Source organism: Epargyreus clarus, unplaced genomic scaffold, assembly GCF_041222505.1.
Source record: "Epargyreus clarus isolate Ecla_fem2 unplaced genomic scaffold, WU_Ecla_fem_2.2 ptg000007l, whole genome shotgun sequence".
NCBI lineage: Eukaryota > Metazoa > Arthropoda > Insecta > Lepidoptera > Hesperiidae > Epargyreus > Epargyreus clarus.
In genome coordinates this window covers 22,535,446-22,550,333 of record NW_027332215.1, presented here as the reverse complement: position 1 = coordinate 22,550,333, position 14,888 = coordinate 22,535,446, and the positions used below count along the sequence as shown (strand labels likewise).

Genomic DNA, 14,888 nt, shown 5'->3' with positions numbered 1-14,888 from the left:
TGTGTCTAGGTGCATTTAGGAATCATCAACAACCTATTACTGTCCCACTGCTGGGCTCGGGTCTCCTCTCATAATGAGAAGGATTAGGCCATAGTACACCGCGCTGGCCAAGTGCGTATTGGTAGACTTCACATACCTTTGAGATTTTTTTTTATATAAATCTCTCAGGTATGCAGGTTTCCTCACGATGTTTTTCCTTCACCGTTTAGCAAGTGATAATCAATTTCTAGTACGCACATAAATTTGATAAAACAGAGGTGCCTGGGATTTGAACCTCGGACCCGTCGAACGAGAGGCTAAGTTTGTTTACCACTAGGCTACACTGCTATTTAGGAAGGCTGTATCTAAATTATAATTAGTGTATAATTTAATGTTTAATTTACTTGTACTATTTTTTTCTCTATTTTTGTGTTGTTTTATTTTTTGGTATATAAAGTTTGTTATTTTATTTTCATTAACACCTATACATCTGTAATGCATGTGATGTTTACCTCTAAGTGGTTTTAAATTTATTGATTGCATTGTACTAGATTTAATATAAAAATATGTATAATGTTACAACCGTTGGTGAACTTCATAAAATAAATAAATTGTCCGAAAACGCAAAAAAAATGTAACTCTATTGAATTTTCATCTTAGTCTATTTGAAAGACTTACACATTTGTTGTTGTGCCGATATCTGTACCCTTACCAGGAGTTTTTACGTTTCGACAAATATGACAGTTTTGGTATTTGTTTACGTATTGGCCCATACGATTTTCTAGTTCTGACTCGATCCGCTAGGGGATTTGTATGGGCAAATACGTAAACAAATACCAAAACAGCCATATTTGTCGAAACGTAAAAAACTCCTGGTAAGGGTACAGATATCGGCACAACAACAAATGTGTAAGTCTTTCAAATAGACTAAGATGAAAATTCAATAGAGTTACATTTTTTTTGCGTTTTCGGACAATTTATTTATTTTATGAAGTTCACCAACGGTTGTAACATTATACATATTTTTATATTAAATCTAGTACAATGCAATCAATAAATGTAAAACCACTTAGAGGTAAACATCACATGCATTACAGATGTATACGTGTTAATGAAAATAAAATAACAAACTTTATAAAATATCTTTTTCTGATTATTTAAGAAGGTGCTCACGTCTTAAATAATGCGCCATTTACAAAACCAATTAACTATATTTCCTTTTTTGACGATTTCAATTTCTTCCAGTAATATCTTACAGCTTACATATAATTTGTAATAAATTAGTATCACAATACTTTATTTATTTATTTGTTTTTTAACAAATATCTTTTCATTCCGTTTCATTAATATTTACTTAACAGATTTTAACTCAATAAAAATAATAAACAATACTAACAAACCATTATATTTAATATATTTATAATTATACCTATTTAGATATATATTTATAACCGACTAATTATTCAGAAGATATTTATTTTATAATATCTTAACACAGAATCAATAGTAATATTATTATAAGGGTTATCATCAATATCGTATCACAACGATGGTATAGTCCGCGCCAAACTGGTAGTCCGTTCTGAAGTTGGTGCAGGCAGATGTAGTCATACAATTTGCTATGGCGACGCGATTCATTTCTATATTCAGAGCAGACTAGCAGTTTTACGCGGACTATACCTACCTGTATTTTCTATAGAATTTCACTGGAAAAAATGATGGTACAACGTTGCTGTACGTATCTACATTGGCATCGCCTACAGTTGTATTTTTCTTTCGCTAATAAGTAAAAATCTATATAAGTACCTATTATATACAGGGTGAATTTTTCAAATAGGCCTTCAGGGCTAAATCCGAAATTATAAGGATTAGCGAAAAATGCTGAAAGGAGTTACGAGTTACTAGTTATACTATACATAACATATGGCTTATGTATAGTCCCAAAGGAGTATACATAAGTCATAATATTGAAGAATTTGCTTTGTGTGAATTTGTTTTTGTTTGATGCAATATTAGTTTTTATCAAAATAGGCCTCGTAACTCCTTTCAGCATTTTTCGCTAACCGTTATAGTTTCTGATTAGGTCCTGAAGGCCTATTTGAAAAATTCACGCTGTATATAAAATGAACATAAAATTTATCTCTTTTAGTGTTAGTGGATTGTTGAGATATTTTTATTAATATAGGAGTAGCAGACGAGCATGCAGTCCACATGATGGTAAGTGGCTACTTCCGCTCATCGACTTCTGTAATTAACCCCAGATAGGATTAGATATTCCTATCTGAGGTCGGCCACAGATGCGCCGCTATCTCTGAGGACTAAGCTGGAATGCCTCGGAAAATTATGTCTCCCTTACCACACCCTTCAAAACGGAACACAGCAGCGCCTAACACTGCTGTTATTAGGCAGAAATAGGTGTGGCGGTGGTACCGCCGGAGTCGAACCACAAAGGGTTCTCTACCACCTTCATAATTAGGTGTTTAGTATTTCCTGTAAAATATTTTTCCCATTAAATGATTCATCCATTGAATTGGATCGTCATAGTAATAACCCGTCAGTGAGTCATTTGTGAATTTTGTGAAGGGCGGCAGGTGCCGTGAGTCGCAGTAGCCACTTAAAATCGGATGACCCACCCCATGTGCTACTTGTACAAAGAAAAAGTGCATACAATATCACCGATCGTATCGAAAAGAACCGTTGTATTGCAGGACAACGGTGTCAACATATTAACATAAATATTATTGGCATATCTGTTACATGGATTCAAATGAGACAGTAACCTTACTGTAAATTCTTTTTTGAGTTCAATTACCTTAATCTGCATATCAGTTCATGTTCAGTATGCTAATATTTCGATGATTTGCATCGCCACGGAGACAATGAATCTGGGTAAGACGCTACTGCTATTCATTGACTTTCTGTCTGTTTGTGGCCGCACCCATATAGGTAGACAAATATTGCGTCTCACATGAATATAATGAATACTTGTCAGACGTGTATTAAATGTATGCGCTATGATACAGGTGTTAGGTGTAAAGTATCGATTATATGTACACAAGGGTCAAGTAAAATATATGTATTTCTAATTGATCGTTAATCACATCTGATACTCATCTATGGCTCGTATCTTTATAATCATTATTAGATAAACACACTAATTTTATATATACCTAGTGGTAATAATCATAATCTTTGTAAACAAAACACTCGCCGAAGTTCAAATGCAATAATGATCATGACAAGTAAATGTTATGATGACACCGTTGGTTCGGCGTTTGTATCGGTCATAGGTTCTTCTTAAATTAGGCGGATAAGGCCGCCGGCTCACCTCTCGTCTTGACCCTCCGCGGAATCAACCGAATGTGTACAAATACCAGCGCACCTCAAACCTCGCTCTCCGATTTAAAATATCTAAAAACAGAATTAAAATATCTAGCCCCTTCACTGTGAAGTGTGAATATACTTATTTATAAAAACATCAGTATAAAACTTTAACTGATTAAAGTGAGGTTTGTTATTAAATAAGTATGTCCTTATCATTAAAATGATAAAACACAATTCAATAGTAATTTAGTTATTAACAATGGTAATAATTAATGCCCATAAAAACTAAGCCTTGGCGCGAGTAATATTACCTACATTTTACATAGAACGCTACGTCCACGTACATGTATATGTTGAGAAGCGCTGGTACTGCGGTGACGCGTGCCCCTCAAGGCAAACTGCCGAAGCCTGACCGTCGTCGGCGTACTGTCCTTTCCGTGTCCCGCCGTGTGCTCATCACTCACGATTATCCCATTTTAATTCTGAGACAATTTTTATCTGTGCTCCAAAATGCGTGGCAGCTTTACTCGTAACAATTAAAATTACCGTTAAAATACGGGCGTGACACAGATTGAGCGCGGGCTGCGCGGCGGGAGGCGATAGTAAAAAAGCCTGCGCACGCGCAAGATGCGCAAACGCACATTGAGATGTTCGGTGTCGCGTTGTTGACAAGCACGCTCCTTGTGCTCGCCGATGCGCGAATTTACGAGCGCTGCGAGCTCGCGCGGGATTTGCTAAGTCTCGGAATCAGTAAAGAGCATGTAGCTACTTGGGTTTGCATCGCCTACCACGAGTCTCGATTCGATACCGCCGCTCGCAACCCGCACAGTGGTGACCACGGATTATTACAAATAAGTGAACTTTATTGGTGTGGAGTGGGCAAGGCTTGCGGTCTGCCATGCTCGGCGCTTCGTGACGATGACATCTCGGATGATGTTGAGTGCGCTCTTCGTGTTCACGAGGAACACACCCGCCTGCAGGGCAACGGCTTCCTGGCCTGGGTAGTGTATCCTCATCATTGCAAACACAATGCAAAGAAATACCTCGCCGACTGTGATACTTCAGTGAAAACATATGCAGTGAGACCAACTTCGAGAGCTCGTGTCATGAAAATTCAAACACGTAATTTTACCACCTTTTCGTACAATCCAAAAATAGATGAGCTACAACCTCCATATCTAGCGGTTAACTCGTTCCTACGAGGAAGTTACGAAAAAGAATTCGAGGAAAATTACAATAAAAATGTTAGAGTTAACTGGCTGGACTATAAAGTCGATAACATTGATGATCTTAAGCTACCAGATTTCAACCAAAAAGTAAGAGACGGACATAGAACAACGACACCGGCTACAATTAGGACTTTTGCTACAACAAGGGCTTTGGCTACAAGGAGGACTTTGGCTACAACAACGACTACTACTTCATCACCCTTACCGAATATAAAACCACCTTCTCCGCGGAGGATAGAATCAAATTCGTTCAGACGGAGAAAGATGCGTCCAATACCTGAAATCGAATCTGTTAAATTAAGTGGATCAACAGATCAGCCTACAACTACAACTTCATCATCTACAACCACTCCAAGGAGTTTATATAAATCATCAACAGAATATTATGTGACACGTGAGAAAGTACAACAAACTACATCTGCGTCTATTCTTCCTCTAATAACTATGACCACTACAATTAAGCCCGCAACGGAAAAGGTTGATCTATCTTCTCCATCTGTCTCTACTATATCTCGAACAATTTACCAAACTACCAAATTATCCGATTTCCAAAGAAGCACTACTGCTCGGACTACCGTGGCGCAGAACGTGTTTACAAAAACCACAGAGGCGAAATTGTCGACAACAACGGCAAGATCAACTCAAAATATTATTAAAGACCAGCAAACAAAGCTAACATCTACAACTTCAACAACTCGGTCGAGAACTTGGCCTACTTGGAGGACGACACCCTATAAGTCAACATCAGCGTCGACTACATCGAAACCCTCAACAAAAACGTGGAACAGGACATGGAGAACTCCAAAATACTCGTCTAGTCGCTCGGAAAGTTCCAACAAAAATATCACATCTACAAAACCAAATAATGAGCAGACAACCACAGTTAAACCGTCAATAACAACTCGTACTTGGCATGAGGCCAAATCATTGTCAACACAATTACCGAGATCGAATAACTATACTTATTCAACGAGAAACCTCTTGGTACAATCGACTACGCCGAGATCTCGCGTAACTTGGCCGACAGCCAATTCCCGGTCTACACCCAGCCCATCAACAGTACGCGCAACAAGCAGAACCACGACCACAACAAAAATAGTAACATCGACGGCATCGCCCTCACCGACCACTGCTAGGACCACACAATCAATATTTGATTTATATTTAAACCCAACGAAACGACCGAAGCTGGCATTCACTTTCGCGCCGTTTAAAAGTAGCGGCCTGAGTTTGAAAATATTCGCCGGTGGAACTACCACACATTCTCCAGCCTTTTCCACTAATGAGAATCCAAAAACTGCGTCAGGTGACGCTGCAAAAAATCAAATTAGGAGACAAGCGTGGCAAAACACATGATGATAATGTAATCTTAAATTTAATAATATTATTGCACAATATAATTGTAATGGTGTTGCTCATTATAAACCAAAAAAACATTTATTATTGTTATTTAACTAAATAAATAGCATCGTACTATTAACATAATTTCTCCCATTGAAATTGTTACATATCACGAAATAAGCGTGCCAATAAAGCATTTATTATTTTATTAAATAAATAATTTGTATATACTTGGTATTTATATTTATTAACACTATATTATTGGTATTTGAAATTGTTACATATTAAAACAGATGAACAGCGTGACATTGATAATAATAATACGCAATTCTGGCGTTAAACAACTTGACAGAAATACGACTACAAGAATTTAGATTTGCAAATATACAACGTATTATATTTCATGTAATTATATATGTTAAATATTTCTTGTTATATTATCCTCTGCATGCGACTAAATATTGAATTGAATTTCAATATGAGGTTGTATATAAATCATCGTTTAATTAAGTGCTAGCGAGCGAACTATATTTAAAAATGTAAGAAGTGTAGACCCGCATAATTAATATTTAATCTTCCGGTTAGAACTCGCAGTTGATAGATCTCAGTTGATAGGTATTATCCGCGCCAAACTGCTAGTCCGCTCTGAGGTTGTTGCGAGCAGGTGTAGTCATGCGGTGTAGAGCTGAGCCGTATATTATAATACAATTTGCTATGGCGACATGATTCATTTCTATATTCAGAGCGGACTAGCAAGTTCAGGAGGACTATACGTGTCGGAGATAATCCTTCGCACGTAGGAACGACGCGATTGCTTTTACAAAGTTTATACTGGCGCCGCTAACTGTGACATGCTACAGTATGATATTCTAAAACATATTATAAGTTCTATCGTAGTAGATTTAAAAATGCATTTTCTCATAATTTTAAAGACTTATGTCACTGCTCCCCATGGGCATCTGTAACCAAATCATGGTCATCTTATTTGTATGTCGGTTTGCACCCACACCATTTCCTGTAACGCAATAATTATTGTACGCTACAAATAGGCGAATTTCAGTAAAACAAGTTACGAAATTATTCAACCGCAAATATGTATAACCAACCCTGATCAATTCGATGTAATTAAAATCAGTAGCCACATTCATTTTATTTTAATAAATTCAGTATTCTAAAATCAATATTCCACAGTAGTGCAATACAACAATGTGATATAAAAATGTTTCTATGTGTTATGTAATAAATAACTGGTTTTTAGCGGAACTAAAATACATATAAAATAAGTCATAAATCAAATATATTTTATTGTGCCAACCTGCATCAACTTATGACCTTTGAAATAATATATTATAATATTGTTAATCCGAAATACGTAAGAATTAATTCCCAATTAATAATGTCTCCTTCATTATTTGTTTTCTTATTGTGAGAGGTTACAATATAAAAAGATTGAAATATAAATGAAGTTATAATTATAACTTGGTTCGTGAACTTTGTCATTGATGTGTGGAATAGTGGCGTTATAAGGTTAATGATTATAATTAAAATTCATATTATGACATCTATTACGGAAAGCGAGCTGGCCCGCCATACAACTCGTTACACCGGTTCCGCCTGTAGTCCCTCTATTTTTTAAAGATAAAATATAATCAATCAATTTTTTATTAAAACATTTGATCGTATTCTTAAAATAATTTGGTTGTACAAAAATTTATATGTAAATGTAAGAAGAAATACATTTTTATAATATAGAAGCAGCAGACGAGCGTACGTGTATGGTAAGTGGCTGCCGGACATCTGGACATCTGAAATTAACTCCAGATAGGATTAAATTCCTACCTAAGGTCGATCACAGATGCGCTGCTAGCCCTGAAGACTAAACTGGAATGCCTCGGAAAAGTATGTCCCCCTTAACACACACTTTAAACCAGAACACAGCAGCGCTGAACATTTCCGTTATCAGGCAGAAAAGGTTTGCGATGGTGCCACCGGAGTCGAACCACAGAATGTCCTACCACCTTCAAATTACGAATAACCGAACCAATTAAAGTTCCTAGCATGTACGTATGCTACATGCATCATCGTGTCGGTTCCTATTTCACGTGTAACGAACACATATGATAATACATATCGCTCCAGCATTTTCTATTAATTCTCACTGTACTTACTTGTTTACCGCATTTGATCTGTCTTTTTTAGTAAAAAAGACAGATTTAAGTTTAGTATGCAACAGCACTAGAACGAGGTTTACAGTTAATTATGATGACGTAAATTTTTTTCATTGTAGGGTTTGTAATGGTACCTTAGCTTAATATAAAGCTTTATATTTACTAAGAGACAAGATATGTGTAACTTTTTTTTTGTTTACGAGGGGGAAACCTTCAAAAGGTACCCTATGCCGTGGGAGCGACACGGGGTTATGTGGGATTCTTACCGCACTAAAACCCCCCCGGTGGCTATCCTCGGCGCTGCGTTGAAGACTCCGGGATCTCCAGGGAACGCAACCGGAGTCCTCTAAGCGCGATTGCCCAAGATATGTGTAACTAGGGTGTAAAAAATAAATTTATTCGGAATTAAAAAACGTTACTCAATTTAATATTTGTTAATAAAATATTATTAGGAAAACCGAAAAGTTATTTAAGAAATCCTAGATGGTAGTCAACAATAATATCTCTCATTTTCTAATATTGTCAAAAATTGGTAGAAAATGTTTGAAATTATTTTATTGTTTAGTGTTTAAAATTTATATACCAAAAATAACTTATTTGCCAGAAAACAAAATATTGTATTACCGTTCGCTTATCCTAATGTTTTTAGTTTAACACGTTTGCATTGGTCGTGTGTACTGTGTATAGATGCCGGGGGCAAAATTGTCGACATAAGCTCCCTGTGCGTTCTCGCTCATGTTTAAGCTCACTATTTGTATTGTTTGACTCTGATGTCAAAGGACTTATCTGTTCTGTTGAATCTGCCCACAATGTAACGAGCCATCGATCAATAACGTAAGTAATGGTTTAAAGCAACAGCGTCGGCGAAATAACAAATGTGCACAGAAACACGACTTGGATGTTTATAATGAACATTATAATCTTAGTACCTATGGAGAAGTGGGAGCGTAAAGGTGTAAGGGAACGTATAATTTCTGTTGGAAAAAAAATTAAATCATAGTTTTGAATTGCTACGAGCGGGGAGGACAAATTTCACCAAGGGGAGGGTTAAAAATTGTAAAAATGGGTCACGCAGTATGGGTATGTCCTCTAATGTAACCGCCGCGCGGTGTATGCCCGCACGGGTGCCGCTTGCATTCACTTTTAGTACGCACACATACGCACGCAAGTCGCGAGGGGACTGCAGCGAGTTAATTCATATGTGCGTGTGATGGTGCGGCTACACCTTGCTCCTCGCACTGCTACTCGTACTGCTCCTCGTGTTGCCGCGATTATTTCCGTTTTGGCCACACGATGCCCTACTCGCGTCGGTAGGGCTGCCTCTTTTTTGAAGAAATAGTATTTCTTACAAAAACATTACAAATATATAGTTCCCGCCGAATAACTTTAATGTAACTATGAGTTCATACATTTTACTGATAACTTTTTTCTGTTATGTACAACAAGAAGACGTATTTTATATTTTCAAATACCCTTTTTTGAAAATATTGTCATGAAACAAATTTAGGGGATGATTGCGAAATGTGGATTATCGATTGTACTAGTATACTATATATGGCACCAAATGGTTTATGGTATAATTATTTCTCTACAGTATATAGTACAATTATAACATATAACACAACACTTTATGTTTTCGAACCAGTGGCAACCCTAAAAAACCGGCAGGATGAGCGGCATGATGAGAGCACGGCCACACGACGTCCCTGCCCACTTCCCTAGTTATTTCCCTAGCCACTCGACGAGTGTCTGGCCGCGCGATTAGACTAGCGTAGCCTATGGGTAAGTCTATGGGTTAGACTCGTGCAGAGGTGTTAACACGCGCCTCAGGAAAAGTGCCCTTAACAGTCCTTGCTTATCTAATTCCAATCATTAATACCACTTAAAATATACTATATATTAAATTCTCGGGTCACAATGTTCATTACCGTACTCCTCCGAATAGACTTTATCGATTTTCACCAAATTTTATATGCGTATTCAGTAGGTCTGAGAATCGGCTACTATCTATTTTGTCATACCCCTAAGTGACAAGGGTTGTTCACACTTAACATTTTTTTATTTATATGGCAACACAACGTTTGCCGGGTCAGCTAGTTGTACTCGTATAAAAACGCTTCATATAACCATATAACCTTAAAAACGCTTCTGCTTGTGCCCGCGACAGGCGATTGTCTACCTCTGACTTTAAAATATGCACTGCTGATATTTTTTATCAGTATTTCCGCTACTCGTATGACATCCATTAGGATTCATTAGGTAATAGCTACTGAAAGCCGTCAGATGCCCACGGGCGGCTTACAAACTTCATTTGTCCGTTATGTTTTCCAATATGCGAAATGTTAAGCAAATTGTTTTCCTTTGTTCGTATGGACAGGCAAATATATAAAGTACAGTCCTTATTCCGATGTATTTGGTTCCTAATTCCGAGTATACAAAATAAGGGAGTGAAAGAGATAGAACGACTGCTACATGGTGCATAAAAATAAATGTTAGTTATTGAATTTAGTTTTGATTTTTATATATTATTTAATTTCGATTTAATTTTTTTTATAAGTTAAAGAGTAGCTTTATCAAAAGTGTTCATAGCTATGATTAAAGGGAAGCTGCCGAAATAAAATTTTTTTACGGTACAGTTTCTTGACTGGTTAATTTTATTAATGTATATCGTTTTTTTTTTTTTATTAAACTGCAGTCAATTCGTGTATCAGCAATACAATTTTGGACATTCTTCTTCGTGTACATTATGCTATAAGTTTATTATCGTACACCAGAAATAAGAATAATATGGAATATCATCATGAGGTTTGTAAAATTATTTCGTTTTGAGTAATTTAATCAAATGAAAACGTCTTAAAATGTTCTAGTTCTTATTTAAATATCTATTAAAATTGTATAACAATGTTAATTTTTCATTAATTAGGATTAAGCTAATTACTGATACAAACGAAGAAATGTTTTTAAAAACCGATGAAAACTTTAAACAACCTGTATAGTATTTTGCGGTTATGCCGCGGATTAATGTGCCCATATAACCTAATTCCGACTTGTATACATCGGAATAGCGTTTCATAACTAAAAATCACGTTTACAAATTCCGATTATTAAATAATAAAATACTTTTACACAATTTAGAGGCAGAAAGATGCTTTATTGAAATATTTACATAACAATATACAATAGTTGTTCAATATCACATCGATATCTGGATAAACTTCATTTTCTCTCCTTAGCTGTCCCATAGAAGAAATTAGGAAAGTACATAGATAGGTCATCTTTGATATTATATAATTAGGTAACGCAAGTACAATGCAGTTCCTCGGAAAATGATTTCGATATTAATTGAGTATTAAAGTTGTCAAATTCGAAGCAAGACGTGCTTATTCATAAAAACAAGTACAAAAATTGAAATTAAAAACAAATCTATGAAATTGCTATTCCGTGGTATACCACAGTTTAGGGCACAGCCCAAAATATTTGTCACCTAATGCCGCTGCATTTTTAAACTTTTTTTTTACTCCTATATGTTAAGAAGTAAGCATAATATTTAAATGTTATTGATTCCATATATAATCAATATAATGTTTTCATCGAAACACTATCACATACATGCAAATTTATTGAAAAAATCACTATTTGAGAAATCGTGACATTCACGTGCAAAAAGCCCAAAATTTATGAAGCATACGTTTGATGAAGGCACTAATGCAAAACTATGCGATTATTTAAAAAACCATACACATAATTCTATTACGATAGCCATATGACAATAGAGTGTTAAATTCTTTCAGTAAAACATATGTTTCAGTAGAAATGAGTTGGTAAATATTTTATTAAAGCCGTTTTTGTAAATACCACGGAATTTGGTGCCAATTTCAGAACTCCTCGGCATTAGGTGACTTTACCTTAAATGATCAACACTGTTTTATATGTCGTTTAAATTTAAAACCAAAATGCTGATTTAAAAACGAAGTCGGTAAAGTAATGCCTCAACGATGTTAGGTACGTCACGTAAGCCTGAGTCTTATTTCAAAATTCACGAGGTCACAGTTTTGCCACATATCTTTGAATAAAATAAAGGTATGATTTTATAATCTTTTGCTCAAATTGAAGTTGCATTATCGATCGATCATCCGCGCATTAATTAGTAAGCATTGTTCAGCCATTTAAAAACGACAGGTGGTTTGAGATTCAAAATTTTAAGCACTATGTGTTGGGTTCTTCTTCACTTAGACGATACGACCACGACAATGGCAACAATATATTTTATCGTTCTGCACGCTGTCGGAGTACGAACATGCGCAGTGGCTGTTCCCAACACGACACCGACACGTCCTTGCTGCCGAAGTAGTCGAGCTGGCTTCCTCTTATGAATATCACTATTACTAAATAAATCGTATAAGTTAACTGTCATAATACCTATCAGCATAGATTAGTAAAGATACTTCGCCGCCTTGAAATTGGATGAAGCCACAAACAGCTTATTTTAGTAAGTTCTTTTTTTGAATTCGTGACATATAAAAACATTTTTAGAGAAAATTTACGAATAAATAACTAATATTGCGTTTAAGTAATAAATAAATAATTATTTCAAATAATTTAGGGACATTTTAGCACGGAGACGTGGCAAAACTTTTTTACGCAACTATTTCAATTCTCAAAACTGGGTAAATTTTCTTGTTAGGAGTGAGAAATCTTTAATAATCTATGCCTATCAGCTAAAAAAAAAATATAATCGAAAAAGAAAAATAGAGTTGCCGGTGCCGTGTCGGTGCCGTGCCGTGTCGTATCGTCCCAATGAAGAAGCGCCCATGTAGAACTTCAAAATGAAAACGGGCCAATCAATCATTTTATAGGTCAAGTGCAGTCCTCGCTATTCAGAAAATGTTCCAGATCCAAAAGGTATTGAAAAGTATGCAGTTTACTACGAGGTTTATTCATCATTAATCTGGCTCGCTTTTTTACTTTTGCAATAAATACGAAACGTGGCAAAATGAACAGTATTTCACGTTAGAGTTGTCGGGTATCGTGTTCAGTGACAACTAGTGATAGGATATTTGAAGGTGGTAGAACCCTTTGTGGTTCGACTCCGGCGGCACCACCGCCACACCTATTTCTACCCAATAACAGCAGTGTTAGGCGCTGCTGTGTTGCGGTTTGAAGGGTGTGGTAAGGGAGACAGACTTTTCCGAGGCGTTCCAGCTTAGTCCTCAGGGGTAGCGGTGCATCTGTGGCCGACCTCAGGTAGGAATATCTAATCCTATCTGGAGTTGATTACAGATGTCCATGTCTGCTACTCCTATAATATAAAAAAAACTACCGAAGAACGACGTCTTACACTGATTGAATTCTGAAAATTAATTATTTCAAATAGTCATGGTAATGGTAACTTTGTTGTTCGATTTCGGGGGCACCGCCGTCAGACTATTCTTGGCTATAGGACCAACATTAAACGCTGTGTTCTAGTTTAAAAGAACTCATAATCCTAACTGGAAGCAATTATAGATGTCGATGAGCGGCAGTGGCTACTTAAAATCAGGTGTACTGTAGGTAGGCTTTGTTACTTCTCTATGCTAATATTATAAAGAGGAAAACTTTGTTTGTTTGTTTGATTGTAATGAATAGGCTCAAAACTACTGGACCGATTTTAAATATTCTTTCACCATTCGAAAGCTATATTATCTTCGAGTAACATAGGCAATATTTTATATGAAACATATTTGATAAATAGATTTGAGGCGGTACAAAGTTTGCCGGGTCAGCTAGTATATTATAAAAAATCTTAACATTTCTTGGATTTTAGGGCCACGTACCTAAACGGAAAAACTAAACTATATTACTAAGCCTTCGATGTCTGCCTGCCTGTCACAGAGATCTATCTCTTGAACTATAATAGATAGACAGTTGAAAATTTGTAAAAAATAGAGCACATATAGTTAGTTACTAAGAATAGTAATTCTGATAATAATACCAATTTTGCAGAGTATTGTAAAGTAGGTATGTATAACGATGGCTGCTATATAAACCAATACTAAAATAATAAAAGCTTGGTATTAAATGGAGTCTGAGAGGGAGTAACAGATGTCTAATTGTCCATGGTCTGGAGTGACCTATCAACACATAGGATACATAATTTCATAAAGGCGGAAGCTGTGGTTAACATACAATCTACTCTGTGATTGGCAATCTTGCGAACAAATTGAACTATAATAGTAACAATTAACCGGACATTGAGAGGAAATGGCATACACTAGTTATTACTAAATGGTACTAGGTAGGTAGTAGGCACGCATCTCTGAATTTTCAAAGTTATGTGCGTATTTAGAAATTAATTATCACTTGCTTAAATGTGTAGGAAAACATCGTGAGGAAACTATTAAAAAAAAAGTTTCCAAAGGCATGTGAAGTCTATCAATACGCACTAGGCCAGCGCGGGGTACTATGGCCTAATCCTTCTCATTATGAGAGGAGACCCATGCCCAGCAGTGGGACAATAATGGGTTGATGGTGATGATGACTAAGTCTATTTATATTTCCACCAACAATGGGTCCGTGATGACGTTAGTGTTTAACGGGATGAAAGTTTTTATATGCAAATCTTAACAATGAACGCTCTATAGCTTTGTAATCTCTTTGTTCTTGACATGAAGTGAAAAATAGTTTGATATTGTTGCACCACGTTCGAAATTTTAATCCTTTCAGATACTGTGTTGCCTCGATATACGTTTTAGGTTTCCGTAAAGCATAAAAACAGGACACTTAATAAGTTTAGCCCCCTTGCAGAACTCTATCTCTTGAACCTCAATAATAGATGAACACTTTGATTTCTTACGGTGGAGATTTTCTG

The 14,888-nt window shown here is 36.1% G+C and overlaps 2 protein-coding genes across 2 annotated transcripts in view; both read left to right on the top strand.

The window, feature by feature from the left end:
• Snmp2 (sensory neuron membrane protein 2) overlaps positions 1-14,888 on the top strand; it is a 112,680-nt gene that overhangs the window by 57,355 nt on the left and 40,437 nt on the right. The gene's annotated exons all lie outside the window — the stretch shown is intronic.
• Positions 3,704-6,103, top strand: LOC140743675 (uncharacterized). Its single transcript, XM_073075118.1, has one exon. The coding sequence runs from the start codon at positions 3,951-3,953 to the stop codon at positions 5,886-5,888; it is 1,938 nt and encodes a 645-aa protein (XP_072931219.1). The 5' UTR covers positions 3,704-3,950; the 3' UTR covers positions 5,889-6,103.